Below are 27,865 nucleotides of genomic sequence, written 5' to 3' on the forward strand. Positions count from 1 at the left end.
TTTAGTTATTTCTACGACAGTATATTTGTAATACGGTAGTTTGAACGACAAAGCGAAGAATGGCGCTTAAAATAATAAAGTAAGTTTGAGGTTCATAGTATTTGAAATATAAAATTTATCATATATTTTCAAAGAAAATACCCAAAGTTTTTTTGTTTGTTGTAGAAAATTAACCAAACAAAAATACCATTCATTTTTGGAACAAGGATCTATATTATTTTTTTTCATCCTATATTTTTCTTCATGTTATGGATTTCCGACCCAAATTGGTAAAATATTGCTTTCATTTATTTATGACACTATAATAATTTATAAAATTACATTTGTGGTTTGTTCCAGAAAATGTTTGCCGTACTTTAGAATGCAATAAGACTGGTAAGTTTTTTTAACTCTCAAATTTTCGAAATTTTTGTTTATTCTACACTACTATTAAATTATTTTTAAATTCTTGATAAGAAACAGCGTTCCCATCCGTCACATAATTATCGTACACGTCACATAATTTGAAGCATTGTACGATCGTACATCCAACATTGATTATGTGACGAAAAGTTACGATAATATGAGTCTTGTACGATAATTGTACGATAATTTTCGATATGTTTGATTTTCATTCTGATCCGTGTGGCTTAACTTTTATTTATTACCCGCTTAAAGCATGCAGCGCTCCACGGATGCCCTATTACCCTACACAGTGTCTTATAGTAACATGCATATGTAATTTTCTTTACCGACTAAATAATATTTTATCTATAGTCTCTACTGTCTCTAGTCTGCAGTCTCTTCTCTCAAGTCTAATTCTTCGAAGAAAATACCTTGTGAATGATTATTTGATTTCTTTAAATGTTTTATAATTCATCAAATGTCGAACTCAAATAACATTAAATCTATCGTACCGTTATTAAACCAGTCAACAAAAAAGTGGGTTAAAAATAGAGCTGGTGAATATTTGATGATTGTTAATCCAGGTAATTAAAAAAAATATTAACATAACCTCACAATTGAATTAAATCTTATACTTTTTTTCTACATTTAAATTATTATTTAATTTATTCAATGAACGCTGTGAATTAATTATGTTATGCATTATTTAGGTGGAGAGATTATTGCTGTTGCACCAGAAAAATTAAGATCCGAAGATTGCAGTCCAAATAACAGCTTCAATTCATCCGTAGTGTTAACAGCATCATCTAATGAAGAAGTTCATAGTAAAAAAATTATGATTTAATCACATTTTATGTATTCATCTATACATGTTTTATTTTAACCTAAAAATTTATTTCCTAGATAATGACGAACGTTTAAGTTTTATTGATAAAAGAGAAGATTAATTCTAAACTGCTGCACATTTTTTGTCAAATATTGATTAATTGATTTGTAAGCATATTTTTTAAACTAATTTTGTAACACCTCTCCTTTAATTATTCAGGTTTTTATTTATCTTTTGTATTTTTTATAGATTATATTCACCATGACAGATAACACGTCTCCTACGAAATTAAAAAAACCAAGCACCCGACGGCCACAAAAGTTCCGTAAGGAGTGGCTTAGTAATTCGGAGTTTTGTTCGTGGCTGCTGCCGGATTCCAATAAATTAAAAGCTCAATGCTCACTCTGCAAAGCGACAATCACTGCGGAGTTAACAGTTATTCGCAAACATGCAACTAGCAAAAATCATTTAAGCAGGCTAAAAAGTTTAAATAAACAAAAAAATTGTTAGTTTCACGGATAAAGCTTCAAGTGAAGCTCGAAACGAATCACTGGATACTCAAATTTCTCGCGCAGAAATTAAATTGTGTAGTTTTCTTGCAGAACACAATTTATCTTTTAGGGTTATGAATCACTTAACATCGTTACTTCAAGAATGTTTTTCTGATAGTGACATTGTAAAACAAATGCGGTTAAAATCTTCTAAGAGCGTGTGCATTATTAAAAATGTAATAGGATATGCTGAAAAAGAAGAACTAGCTAGTAAATTACAAAAAACTCTTTTCAGTGTTATGATAGATGAATCAACTGACATTTTAATGACTCAAACATTGTGTATTATTGTACGTTATTACGATGAAGATCTAGGACGCATAGTTAGTCATTTTTGCGAGCTGTATAGAATTTTTAATGATGATTCTAGAGAAGTATCTGCTACAGCAGAGCATCTTTTTAATTGTGTCCGGGAATCCTTTCAACGCTTCTCAGTATCTTTTGATAAAATTATTGGTTTCGGGTCAGACGGATGTAATGCGATGATGGGTAAAAATAATTCAGTAAGAACAAGATTTGAAGAATGTTGTCCTAACATTTACATCATGACATGTATTTGTCATTCACTTCACCTGTGTGCCAGTGAGGCTTGTGACTCAATACCGTCTGATTGTGAAAAATTATTTCATTCTATTTACAATCACTTCTCATCAAGTTGTAAGCGGCAGCATGAATTTAAACAGTATCAACAGTTCTTAGAGCTGAAAAGTCATAAAATTTTGCGTCCAGTGGAGACTCGATGGCTATCGGTAACAGCGGTAATTACCAGGCTTTTAGAGCAGTGGGACGCACTAATTTTATATTTTAATAATATTGTTTACGATATTGAATTAAAAAGATTAAACTCCCGCAAAACAAAAACTACTTCGAAGTAGTAGATTCAAAACTACTGTAGATTTTGAAACAGAAGTACTTATACTTCAATAACTCAATGACCCGATTATAAAATTATATTACCGTTTTCTTGAGTGGATTTTACCTAAATTCTCTACTTTAAACAAACTTTTTCAGTCCGAGAAACCTTTTATTACTGTCGTACATAAAACTATGAGCTCAACGTATATAGAATTACTTAAAAACTTTATAGTCGCCGATTACGTTAATAAAACATCGTTAAGTGAAATTAATCCTGCCGATGAATCAAAATATCTGAATATTTTGAATGTTTACACTGGTGTTAATTCTATTGATTTTTTTAACAAGCCAGAGTACTCAAAATCTCCGCTAAAAGAAGTCAAAATCGAATTTCTTACTAATTGCAGAAGTTTTCTAGTAAAAGGCTGCCTAGCAATAAAAAAAAGGTATGATTTCGATAACATACTACTAAAAAATTTATCCATTATTAATCCTGCAGAAGCTATGGCTCAATCCACTCGGAACACAACACCTTCTCTATTACCACTAATGCAACAACTACCGCGACTTGTTACTAAAGAATGTTACCAATCCATCGACAGTGAGTGGCGACAACTACCTAATTTTACTTTGCCAGAAGATATTGAAGTTATCGATCCTGTAGATTCATTTTGGCACAAATTACAAAAATATGAAGATAAAGACGAAATTTGGTCTTTTAAAAATCTAGCTAGTTTTTTTTTAAATATAATGTTACTACCTTTGTCAAACGCAGATTGTGAGCGAATTTTTAGTAAAATGAATTTGATTAAGTCAAAGACTCGAAATAAGTTAGCTATTGAAACGCTTAATGGGTTGTTATTGTCTAGCCAAAGAGTAAATTTAAATTGCGTTAAATATGAACCTAGTCAACGAGAGTACAACTTGATAAAAAAGTCATTATATGTTAGTGAAAACAAAAGTATTAATGATAAAGATAAAAATAATAACGAAGAAGAAGTGATTTCAGAAATATTTGATATGGAAGACTGGTCTGTGCCAAATTAATTATTTTCTTTACGTTTATATATTAAATTATTGAAATAATTTAATTTATTGTTATTATTTGTGTAATAGTATTAATAATAGCTAATATTAAAGTATAATAACTTTAAAAAATAATAATAAGATTTAAAAAAATGTTTAACTTACTTTTATTATCAGAAAAAATTATAATTGCATGATTTGTTATACTTATGTTTAATAAATGAATATTAATCTATATATATATAAGAGATTTCTATCTATATAGTCACTCATCGCGATATCTCGGGAACCATCAGACCTAGAAACTTGAAATTTGGTAGGAATATTCCTTTCGCCGAGTAGAGGTCAGCTAAGAACGGATTTTACGGAATTCCACCCACAAGGGGGGTTGCGGGGGCGTTAACAATGAAAAATTCCCGTTTTTAAACTATAGCTCCTATCGACACCAAATTTGGTAGGAATCTTCTGTAGGAGATGTAGAAATAATCTATGAATGAATTTCACGATATTCCCCCCCCCCATGGGGGCTGCGGGGGTGACTTTGAACAATGAAAATTTTTAATTTTCAAGCTAAAGGTCCTATCGACTCTAAATTTGGTAGAAATCTTCTGTAAATGATGTAAAAATAATTTATGAACGAATTTTACGATATCTCACCCCCACAGGGGGTTGCGGGGGTGGGTGCTAATAATAAAAATTTTAAATTTTGTCAGTGTATTAATAACAAAATAAATTTATTCAAACTTTTATAAATAGTAATTACTAATACTAAGTTGCGTTAAAAGTTTTTATTGTGGAGATACGTGTGAAGTTAATGAATAAACAAATACATGTCTATAGTGTACATTTATCTGTCATCAACGTCACAGTAAAGTTTAAGTCTTTCATCTGAAAATGAATTTAAATAGAGCACCATATTTTCGACAAGGGCAGCGCTACCAGTAAGTACTTTATAATTTGCAAGTCTAAGGGTATTCACCCACTGTTTGCATGTTTAATTCTAGACCAAATCAATCGCTTCAATTTGATATAACCTGTATGTTACATCGGGGGAAATAGCCTTTACCAATTTTAAATTTCATTTTAATTCTTTTTCCTGTCGTATAGAAATGTTAAATAATTTTTTTTTTCAGGTTCACTGGATTCGTGTTGGAGCTGTTTGGCTACCAAAGATATGTTTTCAACGACCACTTTTCTTTTGGTATCCGCGATTCGAATGGCAATGATCATGTATTAATGATCATTGACAATCAACATCGCATTAATTCAACGCTCGAATTGAACCAGGTAAAAGAAATAATGTTGTGGCGATTAGCCAGTTTTACAAAAAAATATATTAATTTTTTTAAACAAGGTAAAAGCCCCAGTAGCTGCTCATGTACCAGTCCATGATAATCACTCCATGTATTTTTATATCTATATTTGTAAATATAGACATACAAATACCTGGAGTGATCATGTACTGGTACATAAGTAGCTACTGGGGCTCTTACCTTATATTAATATTTTTTTTTTCTAAGGTCGTGAAGGTTACGGGAATCTGTCTCTACGGGCATTCTTTGGCTGTCAGCGCAAACTATTCACCGTATGATTTTCGGGCATATAATCTTGATGCCGTTGTGCCTACAAATATGTATTTTATTCCGGCGATTGGTACATACGAGCAGAAAATTTTGGAGTCAGAAATGGACAATGATTAATTAATTAATTATAAATTTAACTAACTTAACTTTATTTAATTAACTTAACAATAATGTTTAAAATTATTATATAAATTTAGTAATTTAGTGTTTCATAATAAAAATATTTAAGGTAAAAGCCTCAGTAGCTGCTCAGGAAACAGTGCCTGCTCACTCCAGGTATTTATATACCTGCATTTGTGAATATAGATATACAGATACATGGAGTAGGCAGGTACTGGTTCCTGAGCAAGTACTGCATGGGGCTTTACCTAATTAAAAAAAATTAATTTTAATTTTAAAATTATAATTTATAAATTCTTCTAGCTCAAAATGCATTTATTGAACAACTGTAACTTTTGAACACACACACACACACACACACACACACACACACACACACACACACACACACACACACACACACACACACACACACACACACACACACACACACACACACACACACACACACACACACACACACAGACAGACAGACATACGGATATCATCGCGGAAACATTCGGGGAAGCTTCCTAAGACCTCAAAACGTCAAGATCTGATGAGAACTCGATTTTCGAAAAACGGGGTGAAACCAATAACTTTCCGATTTTTTAAAATTTTCAATTTTCATAGTGGGAAGTTAAAAAAAAAGTATTTTCTATTTTATTACTCAAATGTTTGTATGCGAAGTTTTAACTCTGCAAGAGTATTGTTAAAATAATTCAGGAGTTTAGTTATCTTAAAAATAAGCCAACATAAAATATGAAACAATTATTCATAATAAAAAAAATTTGGTGAAAGCAATTCCTACATCACTGTGAAGGTACAGGTCATATTACACATTCTGATTATATTACAATTAAATAAAATTTACATGTTGGCTCCAATTTCAGAAGAACTTATGATTTCTGAAATCAAAAAATTTTTATGTTTATAACTGAAAAATGTTTAGTGGCTTTCTTATAAAAGCGTGTTAAAGAGATAAAAATTATTTATTTTTCGTTTATACATAATTATAAATTATAAATAATGCTTAAAAATATATATATATATATATATATATATATATATATATATATATATATATATATATATATATATATATATATATATATATGTGTTATCTGACATATTAAAGTATTTTAAAATGTGGTGATATTCTAAATTTAATGTGAATTATGAATTATTTAGTTGATGAGTTAATTTCCATTCTTTTTGTAATTTTTTTTGTTTGGCCAGTCTTTCAAATTTTTCCAAATTTAGTTTATCGATCAATTTTGAGAATTCTTCGAAAAATAAAAAAGAGTTATAGAGGGCTTGAAGAAACGATCCCTACAATTAAAAATAAAAAAATGATTGACATTAAATAAATAAATAAAAATATTAATTGTAAATAACATTCTAAAAATAGGTAAGTAAATATTGTAAATAATACTGTGTAAATAAATATGTAAATGAATAAATATGTATAATAAATGTATGTAATAAATAAATGTAAATAAATATATATTAAAATTACATTCCGCGCTTCATCATAGGCAGCACTATAAAGTTCGTTTCTTCCTTCTTTAAATGAAACAGCTTCATGGCAATGGCCATCTCTTAAGGGGGATAGCCACTGTGACGCTGGAAAAAATAGGCAATTTTCGGGAATTTTTTTTACTAGGATAATAAAGGAATTTGGGGATCGGGTTTTTTTTGTTTTATAAAGTATATGTTGAGGATAATTCTCCTAAATTTTTATTCAAAAATATTTTGTTATCACAAAGTTATAAACATTTTTGTAGAGCACCAAAAAAATTTCCCCCTCCATTGCCGGTACTGTAACTCAAAAACGGATTATCTGAAACAAAAAAACCAAACGGCATTTTAATCTATAGGAATGTCGCTATCGTCGCACGTAGGGGATTTTGAAAATTTTGATTTGAGAAAAAATGGCGCCATATTGAAAATTTTTTCGTCTTTTTCCTCATTTTTTTGGACTCAAACAGCCTTAAAAATCTTAAAAATTAAAATTTTCAAAATCCCCTACGTGCGACGATAGCCACTAAGTAGACGAATACGGGGAAACAAAAAAATTGAGAATCGGTTCATATTTACGAAAGTTACAGTACCGGAAAGTTTGAAAAAAGTCGTTTTGAGAAAAACGCGAGTAAAGTTTTAAGAAGATTCTCGCAACTTTAAAATCTAGTCTTTCACAAAATATTCATACTCACATCAAACTATCAAGTCCTGGGCCATATGAGGGTTCTTCCTCCTTATCTTTAGTATTGACCTTGACTTTTTTATTTTTTTACTGGCCGTTTCCATGCGGCTTTCAGCAGCTTTAACCCGAGTAGCGTCGCGCTCAGCGCAGTATGAGTAGAGTGTTGGTCCTACTTTAACATCGAGATTCTCTAATATCTTCAGAGTTGCTAGAGCCCCATCATTGAATGTAATTGTTGAAATATATAAAGCTATTTCAACAATAAGGGAATAAGAAGAATTTGTTTTTGGGGCGAGCTGCCACACTAATGCATTGAAGCTTTCATTATTATTTTGTGTAAACCCACCGACACATCGTTCCAATAACTCTGGATTCGATAGATCTTCATAAATCGGTATTAAAGCTTCCGCAATATCTGCAGGAAGTGGTGGTTTTTCAACTAATGAGTCCAAAGTATTTGTTGCCACAGCTTTTTGAAATTGACACCACGAATTTGCACCTTCAGGACAAAGAAAATGCTGCGGATCTTCGGGTGATGAAAACTTGTGATAAAATGTTTGCCAAATAGCATTATACATCTCATCAACATCATTAGAATGACGTCTGATTGCTAAACCATAATACTTTGTAAATTCATTAATTGCTTTGTCCGTTAATCGACCTTTCCCACCTAAACTTTTCTGTGTATTTTCTTCTTTTCCTGTTTTTGTCTTCTTGTTAGTTCGTTGCTTCTTCAAAGCCCTTAGTCGACTGCCCATTCGTTTTTGCACGTGATTAATACATTCCTTTTTTTTATCTTCACCATGTCCCCATACGGTTTAGCATCACAAATATTTTTATACGTTTTAGTGTCACCATCACCTATATAGTTTACATACTTAACGTTATGTAATAACTCTGATCGCATAAACATCTCTTTTATTCCATCTACCTCCATTTGTCCAGAAGAATTTTCATGGTTTATTGGACAGTCTAGAGCATGGTCTTGCATAAATTGATCGTATTCAGCTGTTCCTTTTTTGAGCTCATTAGCGCACACATCTTACAATAACTGGATTTCATACTTACATCTACGATTTTGCCAGTGAAGTAACCAATTAGAGAAGATATACCAAATGAAGATTTAAACCCTCTTTTCTTCCAACTACCGTCACCGGAGACAGAAATTCCAGGAATGTCATTGGATTTTAAATGCTTGCAGGTTTCTTGGATTTCTTCTTTAGCAGCTTTTTTCAACACTAAATCACAACAGTTTCTAGCTGCATTTCTGATTTGTGTGACCAGACGATCGTAAAAGCTATGGAACATTGGTCGTGGTAAATCCATGAAAGCACAAAATCTTTCAGCTCCAGATAACCCAATACCAATTATCCGCATTGCAAAGATGAAACGGCGATTAATTTCATACGCATTCTTGATGAGTGGACATGAATTTATCAAAACTGGATCACATTTTTGCAATTCACAACTAGTTTAAAACCTAATCCTCGAATACTTGTCTCAGTAAAGTTTACATCACCACCACACTTTTTACACGATACACAGCCACTTAGTAAATTAAATATCGAAAAAAATTTATAATTTTGTAGCTAATACTCGAATCAATTGTACAATCAGATTTTTGTGATAATTTCCTCTTGGAAGCACTATCACGTCGTTGAGAGCCAGTATTTTTTCAGTTTCATATCTGTTGAGCGGTCGATTAAATTTTTTCCTGTCGTTTGGCAGTTTTCTTTCGTTTTTAATAACTTTACTTTGTTTACGATCCATTATTTAACAAATTTTTTTGTTAAATAAACAAAAAAAAAAAAGATCAGAAGATTTAAAAAAATAAGTAAGTAAACAATAACGAGTACACTAAGAAACTCAATAAATTAAAGAACGAGTGTGTATTCATACAAAACAACTAAACTATGAGGTACAGTATCTCAACAATAAGAAAAAATATACGTTAAAAGTCAAATAATTGTAACGGTTGACAATCGTGAGGGAAAACAATCGCCAACCCGTACGAATCAAAGACGGAGCGAGCAGGCGACGTTTTCGTCGAAGCGCCGCGCGTAAAACGGTCAATCGACGCGCTCTTATAAAAATGACTATAACTCGAAAACTATTCGGAATTTTTCTATAAAATTTGAAATACATAATTTTGAATATATAAACTTCAGTTTAATGAAAAAAAAAAAAAAATTTTTTTTCCGAAATTTTACAGTGGCTATCCCCCTTAAAGAAACCTTTACCGATGTAGTACATCCAACGACGAAAACGCCATCGACTTTGTCAAAATAGTCTATTAAAAAAATAAAAATGATGAATAATTATAGACATATATATATATATATATATATATATATATATATATATATATATATATATATATATACCATATAAAATAAATAATTAACTTGAGCCGAAAGAAAATTTTAGCAATATGCATAAAAATTTTGATCAATATTAATATATTTTTATATTTCTACTTACCAATTACTTGCTGCTTTATCTCATGAGACCAATTTTGTGCTTTTAATGCCATGTTACCGTATTTAATTAGTACTGCCAAATTTAAATTTTCAGGATCCATAATAAATAATTTTTATTTTATTTGATTTTAATTGATAATTTTAATTTTAATTTATAATAATTTATTTTTATTTTTTTTAAATTAATAATTTTATTTTATTTGATGATGATGTCCTTAATTATTTATTATATTTGATGATACTTAATATAATTATTGATTTTTTGATTTATAAATTTATTTATTTATTATTTTTATTTACTTTTCATACTATTGACAGCTGTTATATTTAAACTTACATTCTGAAGTTATCATAAAAAGAAATGAAACATTTATTATGCTAATGTCTTTGTTTATCTGTCAAACTCGAAAAAAAAATAAACAGCTGTCAAAAAAATATTTTTAAAAAGTGATTTTATTGAATTGAACGATTATTTAGTAAAATCAATCCACATTAGAAGATAATTCTAACTATATATCAAGGAATATCCAATTAAGTATATTTTCTTTACTCTTTTTCATATTTTTGCAGCTTCCGTAAGTTTTTAATCAATTGATGTTATCTTAATAATTTAAATACTATTTAAATACTTTTTAGTTACTTTTTATAAATTAATTTATCATCATAGATAATAAAAATAATTATGAATTCTGATGAATAAAGTATTAATCAAATTTATACCAAACTAACTCAATATTGTAAAAAATGATTTAAATATTTTTTTGAACTACATCTTATAAAAACCTTTTAAAATTTTGATTAATAAATTAATTGAAAATAATTATCATTTTGTTTATGATGATAATTTAGTTTAAATAATAATAATTTAGTTACTGTTCAATACTTACCAATCGCATTACATGACTTACTTTTAATAATTACTAATAAACATTCAAATCATTTATTGCTCCAACCTTAATAATTTAAATATTATTTGGTACTATTTTAAATTAATATATCATCATAAATAATGAAAAATAATTATAAATTTATTAGGAATAAAGTATTAATCCTATTATTGTGTTAAATTGTAAATATTAAATAATATCAAACTAATATTATTATTGTGAAAAAATTATCTCAATATTCTTTTGAACTTCATCTTATAAAAAAACTTTTAAATTTTTGATTAATAAATTAATTGAAAATAATTATAATTTTGTTTATGATGATAATTTAGTTTAAATAATTATTAATTATTGTTCAATACTTACCAATTGCATTTCATTATTTACTTCTAATAATCACTTATTATCTACATTGAAAATTTTTATTGCACTAATGGAGTCCAATTTCCCTTTTAATATCATAAGTATTCCCGGTGACGGCGCGTGTCTTTTTTCTTCTTTATCGTTTTTATTGTATGGTGATGTATCAATGAGTGTTCACATCAGAAATCAGATTGTGCATCATGTGTTTGATAATTGGCAGAGGTTCAAGTACTTTACCCAGCAATCATCTAATAAACCATACAGTACTAAACATTTGTATTTTGAGGACATGTCAAAGCCCACCACACAAGGATCACTTTGTGAAATTAAAGCTGCTGCAGAATTATTTCCCTATGAGTTTCAAGTATATCAAGATCGTTCTCTTAAAGCTACATTTGGAGAAGCACTACTTGGAATTAAAATTCTAAGGTTTACAGGAAATTTTAATAGCGGTCACTTTGATGTTTTAGTTCCATTGATTGAATCCACCAGCAACGGTGCTATTCAAGCAGACAATCTTAATAACTATCAAGACCCATTTTCTATTAGCGAACAAACTCAGAGTGAACATACATCTAATTCTAACTACTCAAATTCAAACTCCTCAGACTCAAACTCTACTCAAACTCCACTTACACCAAAAAGAGGACAGAAAAAAAAGGAAAAGATTTTCAGCTGCAGTTAGGGCTCAACAACTTAGAAAAGCTGCTTCCAAATATGCGGAAAAGAATAGGGAAGTCAATAGAGCGGCTGTTAAAAAATATAAAAATAATCATCGTGAGATCCAAAAAAAGCTGTTGAAAAGTATATTCAAAGTCATCCTGACGTTTTGAAAAAGCTCAGAAAGATTATAAGGCTAGAAACCCTCATATTAAAGAAGCAGCTTCAGCTAAATCTCAAGAAAAAAGATTGGCAACTAAATTATTGCCCTGGACTTCTAAATATCTGTCCGGTTTTAAATACAACTGTCAGGTTAATTATTCTAATGATAAAATTATAAATCTTGGTCCGCGTTCACCTTGCACCTGGTGTCGTGCCCTGAAATGGAAGGACGAAACTCGAGGAATGTGTTGCAGTGGTGGCAAAGTTCAACTTTCAAAACTCGGTCCGTGTCCTGAACCTTTACACAGCCTACTTACTCATCAGCATCCAATGTCAGAACATTTTTTATGTAATGTTCTTAAGTATAATGGATGCTTTCAAATGACGTCTTTTGGAGCTAAAATTGTAAGTGAGCATAATTTTAAGACCACATTCAAAGTTCAAGGACAGGTTTACCACAGAATTGGAAGTTTAATAGTTGAACCCGACCAGAAGCCTGCTTTTCTCCAATTATACTTTGTTGGTGATGATGATCGGGAGACAGACATCCGTTGTGGACTTTACCGTGGCAATAATTCAGAATTAATTCATCAACTGCAAGTGATGTTGCATGAACATAACAGGTATATCTTGGATATTCAAGCAGGATAGATTCAGTTCCTAAAGACCAAAAAGAATTCAAAATAGTAATTAATGCTGACGGAAAACCTGCTGGAGAACATCGAGGCCGTTTTAATGCTCCTCAAGCTAAAGAAGTGGCAGTCGTTATTGTCGGGCAAGATTTTGAAAAAGAGATATTGTTCTCCGTAGTAGAGGCAACCAATTAATGAGAATCAGTGAAACACATCGTGCTTATGATACTTTACAATATCCATTAATATTTTGTAATGGAGAAGATGGATATCATATTAACATACCTAAACATGATGAGAATACCAAACTACCTCTTAATAAGACCGTTTCTTCTGCAGAATTTTACAGTTTCAGGATTATGGAGCGTGATGGCGAGAACTCTTATTTATTATTATTCCGCAATCTTTTGAATCAATTTTTAGTAGATATGTACGCAAAAATTGAGACCGAAAGACTCTGTTAGATTCGTCATAACCAAAAACATTGAGAAGTGAAGAATATGTTCATCTCAAGGATGCTTTGAGAAAAAATGATGAAGAATTGTTAGCAATCGGGAAAATGGTTGTGTTACCATCTTCTTTCACTGGTGGGCCCCGTTATATGCATGAACGAACTCAGGATGCTATGACATATGTTCGTCATTATGGACGTCCGGATTTATTTATCACATTTACCTGTAATCCTAAGTGGCCGGAGATAACAGAACATCTCCATCAAGGTCAAAGATTCTGTGATAGGCATGACATTATAGCGAGGGTTTTCAACATAAAGGTAAAACTTATGATGAAACTCCTAACAGTAGGTCGTATCTTTGGTGAAACAAAATGTCATATGTATACAATAGAGTGGCAGAAACGTGGGCTTCCTCATGTTCATATTCTTTTGTGGTTAGAAAAAAAGATAAAGCCAGACTCTATTGACCAAATTATAAGTGCTGAATTACCTGATCATAACTTAGATCCAGATCTCTATGATATCATCAAGTCATCCATGATTCATGGTCCATGTGGATCATTCAATCCACATTCACCCTGTATGGTAGAAGGTATGTGTTCGAAAAAATATCCTAAAACGTTTTTGAAAGAAACTGAAACAGGAGAGGATGGCTATCCGAAGTATCGCAGACGATCCCCAGCAGACAATGGAATTAAAATAATGCTTAATGGAATTGAGATTGACAATCGATGTGTTGTGCCATATAATCCAGTTTTAAGCCGTACTTTCAAGGCTCATATTAATGTTGAGCATTGTAATTCCGTGAAATCTATCAAATACATTTGTAAGTATATTAATAAAGGATCTGACCAAGCATCATTTACCGTTGAAGACTTAGATGAAGTGAAGAAGTACCAGTCAGGACGTTATATTAGTAGTTCTGAAGCGGTTTGGCGCATATTTCGTTTTCAAATTCACGATAGGTTTCCTTCGGTAATGCATCTTGCTGTACACCTTGAAAACGGTCAGAGAATTTATTACAACCAACAAAATGTGATTGAAAAAATCATAAATCCTCCAAAAACGACTCTAATGAGTTTTTTTGAACTGTGCCAAGTTGATAACTTTGCAAAAACTCTTTTATACGTCGAAGTTCCGGCTTATTATGTGTGGAAAAATAACAAGTTTTTGAGAAGAAGAAAAGGAAAAAAAGTTCCAGGTTTTTTGGGAATCAAAAAAGATCAAGTTTTAGATAGAGTGTATACCGTCCATCCCGGAAACGCCGAGTGCTATTATCTTCGCCTTCTTTTACATGAAGTCCGGGGTCCAACATCATTCCTTGCTTTAAAAACTTTTGACGGAGTAATTCAGCCAACATTTCAAGCAGCATGTAGAGCACGTGGTTTACTCGAAGATGATGCTAATTGGGACCACACTCTCGAAGAAGCTTGCATCTCTGATTCTCCTTATAAAATCCGTGAGCTTTTTGCCACCATGTTAGTTTTTTGCCATGTTGGAGATCCATTAAAATTATGGGAGAAATATCGAGACTATCTTTCAGAAAATATTCAGAGAAGAATCGAACAAGAATCTCGAAATATTGAGCAGGTGATAGATATCATTTATAACCAAGCCCTCATTCTTCTGGAAGATATTGTTTTATCAATGTCGGGAAATACACTTTTGAAGTTTGGTCTTCCTTCTCCGTCACGAGAGGAGGGACCTATTATAATAGGTAATAATTATAATTGATAATTATCAATAATCGTCAATATCTTAATAAATTGGCTTATGATACCAACCATTTGATTAATTTTGTAGCTGAAAATGTTCCGAAATTAAATTTAGAACAGGAAAAAGTTTATAATGAAATTTTAAATGCGATTGATTCTGATTCTGGACAATTATATTTTCTTGATGCTCCTGGTGGCACTGGAAAAACTTTTTTAATCAATTTGCTGCTTGCGAAAATCAGGAGTGTTAAAAATATCGCTGTCGCCGTTGCTTCCTCAGGAATTGCTGCGACTTTGATTGACAGAGGCAAAACAGCACACTCTGCTTTTAAATTACCTCTCAATCTTGGTTATTCTGAGACTCCGATTTGTAATATCTCCAAACAGAGTGATATGGCTCATATTTTAAGAGAAACAAAAATTATTATTTGGGATGAATGCACTATGGCTCACAAGAAAGCTATTGAAGCTCTAAATAGAACGCTCCAGGACATCAGAGACTGCAAACGGCTAATGGGTGGAGTAATTGTTCTTTTGGCTGGTGACTTCAGACAGACTTTACCTGTTATACGACGAGGAACACGTGCAGATGAAGTCAAAGCCTGTCTCAAATCATCAATTTTATGGCCTTCAGTCAAAGTCCTATCGTTAACTGTCAATATGCGTGTTCATCTTCAACTCAATACAACAGCAGCAGAGTTTTCAAAAGTATTGATTGATATAGGTGATGGAAATATTACGGAAATAGAAGGAAAGATAAACATTTCGAGTATCCTTTGTGATATTGTGCCGGATTTAATTTCATTAACTAATAAAATATACCCTGATATTGACAGCTGGAGTAAATTGCGGTTCTTGGTTGAAGGAGAGAGCTATTCTCACTCCAACAAACGATCAAGCGAATAATATAAACAACTTTTTGCTAAATAAGCTGTTAACTGAGAAAGTGAGATATGATTCACTAGACAAGGTAATGGAGGACGAAGACGCTGTACACTACCCTGTGGAGTTCCTACATACTCTCAATCCACCAGGAATACCTCCTCATACTCTGAATCTCAAGATTGGCACACCAATAATGTTGTTACGCAATTTAAATCCTCCAAAATTGTGTAATGGAACCAGGCTTCAGGTGAAAGTCCTGTATAAGAACGTTATAGAAGCTACGATTTTCACTGGAAAATATGAAGGAGAAAATGTATTAATTCCCAGAATCCCTCTAATTCCATCAGACTACCCCTTCGAATTCAAACGTCTGCAATTCCCAATTAAAGTTTGTTATGCTATGACAATTAACAAGGCACAAGGGCAGAGCTTAAAAATGGCTGGTGTGGATTTGAGGAATAACTGTTTCTCTCATGGTCAACTTTATGTAGCATGCTCACGAGTAAGTTCACCTGAAAATTTGGTCATTCTTCAGCCAGATAACAAAACCAAAAATGTCGTTTATAAGGAAGTTTTAAGTATTTGAATTTATATTTTAGATTATTTTAATAAAGAGATATACCGATTCAGTTAATAAATAAAAATCCAATCTGTAAACAATCATACTTCAAAAACTTTTTCTATTATCGACAAATACTAGCTTAAAAACGATAATTTTTATTTAATGTTGAAAATGGGGTTCCGCACGACCCCATTTTAAAAAACATAAATACCCTATTTTGAAAAAATAAATCTATACAAGATCAGCAAATTTATACAATATTCTCACAAAATGACCAACACTATGTAACATATTACTATATAGTAATGGTTACAATTTTACATGAGAATAAGATCTATTCTTTTCTCTCCGTATACTGTCGAATATTTTTGTTGTTATCAGTTGCTTATTACCATCCGCACACAGTAAAAAATATTGTGTAAAATCAACACAATTTCTGTGTTAAATACGGTCCACACAAAATTAATGTTAAAATCTAACACACTTTGTGTTGTTTTAACACAAAGTTTGTGTAATTTTAACACAAAGTTTGTGCCATTTTAACACAAAAGTGTGGAATTTTAACACACTTAGATATATATATATATATATATATATATATATATATATATATATATATATATATATATATATATTATTCCTTTCGCCGAGTAGAGGTCAGCTAAGAACGGATTTTACGAAATTCCACCCACAAGGGGGGTTGCGGGGGCGTTAACAATGGAAAATTCCCGTTTTTAAACTATTGCTCCTATCGACTCCAAATTGGATAGAAATCTTTTGTAAGAGATGTAAAAATAATCTATGAACGAATTTCACGATACCTCACCCCCATAAGAGGTTGCGGGGGTAGCTGTTAACAATGAAAATTTTTCATTTTCAAGCTATAACTCCCATCGACTTCAAATTTAGTAGGGATATTACTTTTACCATGTAGAGGTCAGCTAAGAACAAATTTTCAGAAATTCCATCCCCAAAGGAACTTGCGGGAGCGTTAACAATGAAAAATATAGGAGCTGTTCTATAGGTAGATTGACTCATCACGATATCTCTGGAACTAAAAGACCTAGAGACTTGAAATTTCGTAGGAATATTACTTTTACCATGTAGAGGTCAGCTAAGAACGAATTTTAAGAAATTTCTCCCCAAAGGGGTTTGCGGGGGCGTTAAGAATGAAAAATTCCCGTTTTTAAACTATTAATCTTATCGACTCCAAATTTGGTAGGAATCTTTTGTAAGAGATGTTGAAATTATCTATGAACAAATTTCACGATATCTCACCCCCATAAAGGGTTGCGGGGGTGGCTATTAACAATGAAAATTTTTAATTTTCAAGCTATAACTCCCATCGTTCTCAAATTTGGTAGGAATCTTCTATAAGTGATTTCAAAATGATGTAAGAGCGAATTTTATAACAACCTACTCTCAAAATGGATTGCAGGGGTGGGTGTTAACAATTAAGATTTTTAATTTCCAAGCTATAGCTTCTACAGGTTTTAAATGTGGTAAGAATCTTTTGTATGTGATGTAGGAATGCTATAAGAGCGGATTTTATGATAGCCTACTTATAATATGGATTGCGGGGGTAGGTGTTAACAATTAAGATTTTTAATATCCGAGCTTTAGCTCCTGCAATCCTTGAATTTGAAAATACTTTTGATCTACCCACCTCCTCCTACACATCTACCTCATAATTCTTACGCATTTAACATGTCGCGATATCAATTGTTGCCCAGAAATTATCCTTGAGGCAATAATTTTTTCTATTGACTCAAGAAAATTTATTTGTTTAAAATGGTGTTCTCGGTTAAAAATATTTTAATAATTTCAAGGTTACATATTTTTCAGCGTATTAATAACAAAATAAATTCACATATGATGTTAAATTCAGCTAGAAATAGCTTTTCTCGAATTCTGACTTCAAAAGGGATTACGCGTGCGTTAACAATGAAAATCTCTTATTTTTAAACAATAGTTTTTATGGCCTCAAACTTTTGTTGGAACTTTTTGTTTACAATGTAGAAATCATTTCAAATAGGATCGTACGAAATTCCTCCCCTACATAGGAGTGCGGGAGTGATGTTTGTCAAAAATTCACATTGTTCCTATAGATATAAAATTTAATAGAATCTCAGGAGAAACAAAAATCACAGGGATGGCCTCCAAGGACAACCAATTAAAATTTTTTTCTTTCTTAATTATATTTTCTTACAACAATCGTCTCTTTAGCAGCGGATAAAAAGTCATCATTATAAGGTTTCTAAAATTTTACTTCATATGTAACTATTGAGTCAACGGACTAAGAGATTAACATACATTTTATTTTTATTGATCATTAATCGATGAATTGTTGTTATTACGGAGAAAATTTTAATTAACAACAAAATTCGCTGGACTTTGACCTAGGCAGATTTTAACTTCACTTATGAGACCTACAATATAACTTTAACTGAAATTTCCAATGCTCATTTAAAATTTTTTTCGTTGTATGAATTGTTATTCATTTTTTCAAGAAAGCCACGGGAATGTTATATTAATTGCACATGGAAAGTTACAATACATATTAGCTAGAAGGATCACGTGGATAAAAGGTAAATGTTACTCCGATGGAATTTGGAATCTCTAAGTCAATATAACATTCCAATCAAATTTCAAATTTAAATCTATAAATACAATTCTGTAAACGCCCAGCAGAGCGGGCGGGTAACAGCTAGTTAATATATAAAATTGATTATTTTTTTTAATCGACAATATTTTTTAATAGCATTCATGCAAAAAAACTTTTTGAAAATAAGTAATTTCATTTAATATTGATAGATTAAAAAGTGGTACGACATGACATCTACAGTAATATCACATAATCTCATGTCAGTACTGTACTGTGAGTAATATTCGACCCGTTCCTCTTCATTAAGAAACATTTTTTTTGTAAATATTTTTCAAGAGTAAATTTATATCCGAATTTTAAATGAGAATATTTTTGCATAAAAAATTTTAATTTTGTAAATTTAGTCAAAAACTTAAATTTAACATTATTTTTTGTGCGTACGGTAATTTTTTAGAAAACCCGATAATTTTACGGCACTGTGTCGATCAGACAAGCAAAAGTTTCTGAGAACACTGATAAGAAAATTGAAAATTGGGAAGTTATCGGTTTCGCTCCGATTTTCGAAAATCAGTTTTAATCAGATCTCCACGTTTTGAGGCCCTATAAAGCGATTCTGACCATTTTCTTAAGGATGTCACTATGTATGTATGTCGGACTGAATGTATGTACGTACGGACGTACGTAAGCGCGCCCGCGCGCGCGCGCGTGTGTGTGTGTGTGTGTGTGTGTGTGTGTGTGTGTTGGGCTTGGCCAAACTTAGATTTTCAATGCAATATCGACCGATTCGGACCGGTAAATTTCAAGAATTCTAAGAAAACTAAATTTTTTTCAAATGTGGTATTTTGGAATAACTTTTAAATGGCTTTACTAATTGATTCCTCAAACTCATCAGCTTTCAACATAAAAAAAAAAAATTGATCGCCACCGGGCCTGTCAAAATCGGTTGATTCGTTCGTGAGATATCGTTGACGAAAAAAATCGAAAAAAGTAATTTTTTTAATAACTTTGAATTTTCTGTCCAGATTACTCACCGTCTAAGAGATATTATTTTGTCCTAAAAAAATTGCGTTGATTGCCGTAAACCGCATCAAAATCGGTTCAATCGTTCGAGAGATATTAAATTTTTTTTAATTTCCAAAAAATGTTATTTTAAAATAATTTCAAAATTTTACGTCAAATTTTTTGGTGTTTAAAAAAATGCATTGAATGCTACAACCCCATCAAAAACGATTGATTCGATCGGAAGATATCGCAATTTAGAATTCTCAAAAAAGTATGTATTTACAACTACTAAACTTTCAAGTTCAAAGAGCTCGAAAAAGTATACAAGTTGTATTTTGATCTCAAATCTTGAAAAAATAAGCAAAAAAAAAGCAAATGATTTTCATAAAGGAAAGCCCTTATAATTATAGTTACCTTGCTCCCTTTTAACTTTCACCGAGTTGAATAAGTAGGATGGAGCTCTAAGAATAATTGTTAATAATTATATTTCGGTAACTAAATGGATTTAGGACAAAGATCAATCATTATTCATGAATAAATATAATTCATAGAAATTATTATTCATGCGTAAAAAAGTCCTGATGAATCCACGCCGCGTGAATATAATGGCCTTACATTCACGTGACGTTAATTTATCAGAACTTTTTTACGTATGAATAGACATATTCACCAATCATTGCTTGTCATAAATATGCCGAAATATTTATTTAACCAATATAAAAGTAAGAAATACTAAATTTTACACCTCAGTTAATTATAAAGAAATACAATAATCACTTATTAACACATGTAATATCATTTTTTTAAAGCCGAGTCTCGTTGTGAGTCCTATAAGTGTTTCTCTCATATTAACGTGAGTGGTTAAAAAAAAATTAGGAAAACGGTTAACCCTGAAAGCCATCCCTGCAACTTCTCGCTAAATCCATACCTAGGCGCTTAAAATTGTACTGATGATGTTTTTGAGCTCTTCAAGCTCAAAAATACAATTTATGTGTTATTTTGAGCTCTCCGAACTCGAAGAAATATCTTTTCAATGCTTTTGAACTCTTCGAGCTCAAAACTCTGATAGAAGTTTCATAGAACACTGTTTTTTGAAAATTTTTTGAATTTTCAAGCCGCAATAACTTTTGAATGAATCAACCGATTTTCACACGGTTGGTGACATTCATAGCAGTTTTTTCAGTCTCATAACAAATCTTCGAGTTTGAATTAATCGAACTAGGAATTTCAGAGTAACTCCGAAAAAATGATTTTTTCGGTTTTCTTTCGTTCACGATATCTCCTGGACGAATGAACCGATTTTGACCGGAAACAATAACTTTCCGATTCTTGAAAATCTTTGATTTTCTTAGCGGGAAGTTAAAAAAAAACAAATGGGACTCATAATGAGACTCGACTAATTGATTTGAAGAAATAATAATTAAATTTGCCTTAATAATTGATCTTAATTGACTTTGATAATCATTTTTTTTTTTTTTTTCAAAATAATGATCGGAAAACATAAGATTTTTTTTAAGTATTAAGTTCATATTTCATTGCAACCTTTAAAATTTTATTTTTTTCGAAGATAAAAGCACCAATCATTGACGCTTTATCTTATCCAATTAAGGAAAAAAAACAAACATTAAGAAATGTAGGTAATTTATTTTACCCTTGAAATGATTAATTGAAAAATTTCTGTTCAAAGGAGCATAAAATCACTCGAAAATATGAATACAAACTTTTATTGATCGCTGAATTTTTTTATTTTATAATCGATGGAAAAATATTTTTTAACGTGATGACAAAATTAATTTAAAATCTTATAAAATGTATAGTTTCAGATTATTATGCTTCTAGGTCGCATGAAAAAATTCAATAAACAAAAATTATTTTTTTGAAATTATCAAAAATTTATCCGATTCTTGGAAAAATATGTTCTTTTAATAATTCTAATACAGTAGGGAAAGGGGGAGATGGGCCCCTGGGGGCAAAATGGGCCCCCTAAAATTTTTGATATCCAAAAATATTTGGGGGCAAAATGAGCTGATTTTCAGCACTCAAAGTGTTTGGGAGGTAAAATAGGCTGATTAGACTTTAAAAACCAACGAATATTCTTCAGGTAAACGGGTTCTAGAATTTTTGTATCATAGAAATCATCAAAAATTTATATAAAGGACAAACTAGGTCACGAAAAATGAACATTTGTTTAACAAAAATTAATTATTTTAAATACTATATTTAAATTTATATAGTATATTGATCGAATTAAACTCTTAAGTGTTTAGGAGCCAATTTTTCAATTCAGGGTTTAATTTTGCCAATGCTAAAATAAATCGATGGATTTCATATAAATAGATATACTGACAATAATAATTTTAATCCGGATAAAATTTAATTCTAGATTGAAAAAAGGACCCTAAATTACTATTTGTTTCAATCTTTTAGCTTAAATGAATGTTAATGCAATCAGTTAGTTCAACCTTACTTTTTTAGTATTGTTATACCGATTGTGTTTTTTTTATTACTTATTTTGTAACATGAATTAATGAAAATATAATACGGTTTTGTTTTACAGCATCAAGAGTTCTCAAGTACATGAATGCTACAGAAAACCCGTGTGATAATTTTTACAAATTCGCTTGTGGTAATTTCTTAAATTATACCAATATCACTGATGACCAGGAAAAGGTAGATGCCTTCAGTGTTATAACAGGCAAAATTCAAGAGCAATTAGAAACAATTGTACGGGAAAAAATTTCACCGAATATGCCCAAACGTTTAAAACTTGTTAAGACATTTTACGACATTTGTATGAATGAAAGTAAGTTTTTTTCTGATGAAATACTGTTTGATTCAATGTTGTGTTAATTTATGACAATTATACTTGTAGCTGCTATGAAACAATATGGGATAAATCCTTTAAAAGATAAATTTAATAAATTGGGAGGCTGGCCAGTATTAGAAGGAACTAAATGGAATGAAGCTGCTTTTAACTGGACCAACACTCTCTACGCACTGCGTGAGATGGGATATTCTTTTAATTATCTTTTTAATCTCGAAGTAGCTACAGATTTAAAAAACAATACTAGAACAGTAATAAACGTAAGTCGAAAGTATTAAAGTATGTAAAAAGCCTGTTGCAAATTATTATTATTATTTTTTTTATCATTCATTGTAGCTAAAGATACCTGAACTGGGATTGGGTTTTTTGTTTACATCAAAAGGCCTGGAAGATCAAACAGTAAAGAATTACAAAAAATATATGGTTGATGTTGCTGTCCTTCTTGGAGCTGATCGTAAATATGCTGAGAAAGAGCTTAACAACTCATATTTATTCGAAGTGGCATTAGGCAATGTAAGAAAATCATCAATGTTCATTTAATTATTTATTTTAACTGGGAATATTTTATCGTCTTAAGTCACTTAGATAAATTATTTTTTATGAAATTTTTAATTTAGTCATTAGATTGTTATTAACTAGTTATAATTAGTGTTATACACTTGGTGGTTTAGTGTAAAAGTTCTATATAGAGCTCTATATTGCTCATATTAAAAAAATTTAACGTTTTTTTACATACAATTTTTTAACTTTTTAGTCTAGTCTACAAAATCTTCTTAAACTTGGTAATTCTTACAATGAAATGACTGTAACTAAGTTAGAAGAAAAGTATTCTAGTATCCCATGGTTGGAGTACTTTAATAAAATTTTTCAACCTCATTTCAACGTAGACAAAAACCAAACAATATTTGTTCATATTCCTTACTACTTATCAGAATTTGAAAAAATTATGAACATAACTTCAAAGAGGACTTTAGCAAATTACATGATATGGAGAGTTTTTGTTGATTCTGTGCCATATTTGAACGATGAAATTCGTGAACCACAAATTGAATTTACAAACTCTTTAACTGGACAATCAAAAAAAACACTTAAATCGAAGCAATGTTTTGATAATATTTTAGCTTATTTGAGCCATAGTATTGGTGCTCTCTACGTAAAAAATTATTTTAATGACGCTATTAAAAACCCCACCAGAGCACTAGTTAATCATATTGAAAGCCAATTGAAAGTTACTTTAGAAAAGGTAATCATTGTTAAAGTTTTTTTTTTTTTTTTTTTTTTTTTTTTCAAACTCATATGAAAGAACAGAAATTTAAATAATATGTAATTATTCCAGCTCGACTGGATGGACAAAGAAACGAAAAAAAATGCATTAGATAAAGTTGATGCTATAATGAACCGTATAGCTTATGACGATGGAATTTTGGATAACGATAAAATGAACGAAGCTTATAAAAATTTTGATTTATCCGAAAATGGTTCTTATTTGGATACGATATTGAGTACTAGACTTTTTAGGTATAATGTCACTTTTAAATTATTAAAAAGTTCGTTAGATAAGAATAACTCGAATTTTTACATAAATCCAACAATTGTTAATGCCTTTTATCTTGCTAATCATAATCAGATGAGTAAGTTAATTACGCAATTTTTAATTAATAACGATTTATATACTAATGAACTAATTGGCTTAATTACGTCGATAATTTCAGTTTTACCTGCAGCTGTTCTTCAAGGTAATTTTTTCCAAGTTGATCGCCCGCGATACATGAATTATGGAGCAATTGGTTTTGTGATTGGCCATGAAATCACTCATGGTTTTGACAGTATTGGAAAGAATTATGATAAAGATGGTAATTTGAAAAATTGGTGGGAACCATCCACGAATGTGGAATTTTTCAAAAAAGCATCATGTTTAATAAATCAATACAAGAATTATACCGTGAAAGAAGCTGGAATGAACGTAAGTTGAATCTATTTTATGAGTCGAAACAAAAAAAAAACATGTTACATTTCAAATATCAGAAGCACGTAAATTAATTAATGTATCCTTTTTATTTTGAAAAAACCAAAAAAGATACATAATATTATTATTCTAATCACAACAACAAAAAATTTACTTCAAAAAGATATATATGTCGTAAACTGTACGAATTGGCTTAATTATTGAAAACATTCTTATAACTTAATTAAAAAGAGATGTTATAGTTTTTATATTAGTTAATATTAAGCGAACCTTACTAAACGGATAATAATTTTCATGAAAGAAAATTTTTTACACAAACATGTTAAAAACGTTTCTGTACATTCAAAATAGTACAAAATTATGGTAAAATAATTTTTAACCGTCTTAGAAAAATTCAAAGATTACATTTTTTTTAATTAAAAAAAATTTTTTTTTCACCCATTAGAAATATTGCTAAATGACGTTAATGAAAATTGAAATTTATTTTTAATCGTTATAAGTTACTATCTGTTACCCACCCGCTCCGCTGGGTACTTAGCATTGTATTTAGAATTGAATATAATTGTATTTTTAGATCTAGACTTGAAATTAAATTAGAGTATTGTTTCGAGTTGCACAGATTCCAAATTCCACCAGATTGGCATGTACCTTTTATCCATGTGATTATTCTAGCTAATATTCATTGTAACTTTCAATGTGCAATCACTATAACATTCCCGTGGCTTTTTTTTTTTTTAAATGAATAATAATTAACATGAAGAAAAAAATTTGAAACAAGCATTGAAAGTTTCAGTTAAAGCAATTGCAGGTCTCATAAGTGAAGTTGAAATGAGCTTAACTTAAAGTGCGACGAATTTTGCTGTTATCTATGATTTTATCAAATTTAATATCTGTAGGAATTGTACTTGAAGAATGTAAATTTTTTGATAATTATTACTCCTTCACTTCTATGATGGGGAGAAGTTTCATAAGATCTTTCACTTCGAGTCCATAGAAACTATTGTTTGAAAATAAGAGTTTCATTGTTCGAGCCCCCGCAATCCCTTTTAGAGTTGGAATTCGAGAAAATCCATTCTCAGCTTAACTTGATATTATACACGAAGATTCCTACTAAATTTGGAGTTTGTAGAAATTACAGTTTGGAAATTAAAATTTCAGATTTTAACATCCACCCACACAATTCCTATGGGAAGTAGAATTTTTTGAAATTCGTTTTGAGATGATCTTTTCATGATAAATAAAATATTCCTACCATATTTACAGCTTTTAGAAACTATGTTTTGGAATTTATGATTTTTTTATTGTTAACACTTACCCCCGCAGTCTTTGTTGGAGGTAGTTCGTCGTAAAATTCGCTCGTAGATTATTTCTATATCACATATAGAAGGCTCCTACCAAATTTGGAGTCTATTAGAGCTATATATTACAAACCGAAATTTTTCATTGTTAACGCCCCCGCAATCTTTTTTAGGGTAGGATGTAGAAAAATTCATTCATGAATTATTTCTTCATCACATATAGAAGATTCATACCAAATTTAGAGTATGAAGGCCTTATAGCTTGAAAAATTTTTAATTTTCATTGTTAACACCCACCCCCGCAATCCATATTGGGAATAGGTTGTCATAAAATCCGCTCTTAGATCATTTACACCTCACATATAGCAGATTCTTACTAAATTTGGAGCATATAGGAGCTACACCTCAGAAATTCAAAATTTTCATTATTAATACACACCCCCGCATCCCCCTGTGACGTGAGCTATCGTAAAATTTGTTTATAAATTATTTTTGCATTTATAGAAAATTTCTACCAAATTTGGAATCTGTAGAAGCTATAGTTTGAAAATTAAAATTTTCAATGTTAATACCCACCCCTGCAACTCCCTGTAGGGTGGGATATCGTAAAATTCATTCATAAATTATTTTTACATCACTAACAGAAGATTCCTACCAATTTTGGAGTCGATAGGAGTTACAGCTTGAAAATTAAAAATTTTCATTGTTAATACCCACCCTCGCCACCCCCTGTAGGGGTACGATATCGTAAAATTCGTTCATGAATTATTTTTACATCACTTACAGAAGATTTCTACCAAATTTGAAGTCGATAAGAGCTAAAGCTTGCAAACGGGAATATTTCATTGTTAACGCCCCCGCAAACCTCTTTGGCGGAGGAATTTCTTAAAATCCGTTCTTAACTGACCTCGACATGGCAAAATTAATATTCTACTAAATTTTAAGTCTCTAGTATATATATATATATATATATATATATATATATATATATATATATATATATATATATATATATATATATATATATATATACAGAATGAAAAAATTTTATCTACAATTCACCTTTTACACTCTCACTTTTATCTCAATTTAAGTTAATTCGTAAAGTGATATATAATTAATATTTATAGTTGAAACTACAAATTGTTTTTTATACAACGTTTTGGAAAATTTTAGGGCGTAATATGTTAATTAAGTTTTTATCGTTTTTGATTAAATTAATTTACTTTTATAGATTAATGGATTATCCACAATTTCTGAGAATATTGCTGATAATGGAGGAGTTAAATTAGCCTATTTGGCTTACATTAATTGGACTAGCTCAAACAAGCCAGAACCTCGGCTTCCTGGACTTGAACGTTTTTCACCAACTCAAATGTTCTGGATAAGCACAGCCCAAGCTTGGTGTACTAAGCAACGTCCCGAAATAACAAAAACGCATTTGTTAATTGACGGGCATAGCCCAGCAGAGTTTAGAATAATAGGATCGCTGTCGAATATGAAAGAATTTTCTGATGATTTTCAGTGTCCTTCAGAATCTCCAATGAATCCAAAAGAAAAGTGTACTGTGTGGTAGTTCTTATTATTAAATAATATCAAATTTATCACAGTCGAGTCTATTTAAGTAACCTCAATCAAACTTTCATCAATTCATCCCGGGAAAAAAGTTCAGACATAAACCATGCCTGTTCATGCAGGATCAATTTTAAAATTAGACATGACCATACCTGTTCATGCATGACCATACCTGGTATCAGATATGATCATATCTGACGCAATAAATACTTCAGGTCTGATCATGCATGGCCATGTCTGTTCATGTCTGATTCAACCTATAAAC

The 27,865-nt window shown here is 30.7% G+C and overlaps 1 protein-coding gene across 1 annotated transcript; it reads left to right on the forward strand.

The window, feature by feature from the left end:
* The first annotated feature begins 53 nt into the window (after positions 1-53).
* LOC141538131 (neprilysin-2-like) lies at positions 54-27,659 on the forward strand. Its single transcript, XM_074259475.1, has 10 exons — positions 54-79; positions 166-269; positions 340-375; positions 22,495-22,740; positions 22,810-23,021; positions 23,098-23,274; positions 23,516-24,004; positions 24,098-24,392; positions 24,474-24,724; positions 27,260-27,659. Exons 1-10 carry the CDS (start codon positions 60-62, stop codon positions 27,599-27,601), a joined length of 2,172 nt encoding a protein of 723 aa, XP_074115576.1. The 5' UTR covers positions 54-59; the 3' UTR covers positions 27,602-27,659.
* The last annotated feature ends 206 nt before the right edge of the window (positions 27,660-27,865 follow it).

Source organism: Cotesia typhae, unplaced genomic scaffold (assembly GCF_013202065.1).
Source record: "Cotesia typhae breed Kobodo isofemale line unplaced genomic scaffold, CoteBio_Ctyphae contig_20, whole genome shotgun sequence".
Classification (NCBI taxonomy): domain Eukaryota; kingdom Metazoa; phylum Arthropoda; class Insecta; order Hymenoptera; family Braconidae; genus Cotesia; species Cotesia typhae.

What these genes read in the sequence shown, in the direction of transcription:
- LOC141538131 (XM_074259475.1), top strand. Translation starts at nt 60, where the DNA reads ATGGCGCTTAAAATAATAAA. An exon ending in CGACATTTGTATGAATGAAA is followed by an intron (nt 22,741 to 22,809) that starts GTAAGTTTTTTT and finishes TTATACTTGTAG; the next exon opens with CTGCTATGAAACAATATGGG. An exon ending in TGAAAGTTACTTTAGAAAAG is followed by an intron (nt 24,005 to 24,097) that starts GTAATCATTGTT and finishes TAATTATTCCAG; the next exon opens with CTCGACTGGATGGACAAAGA.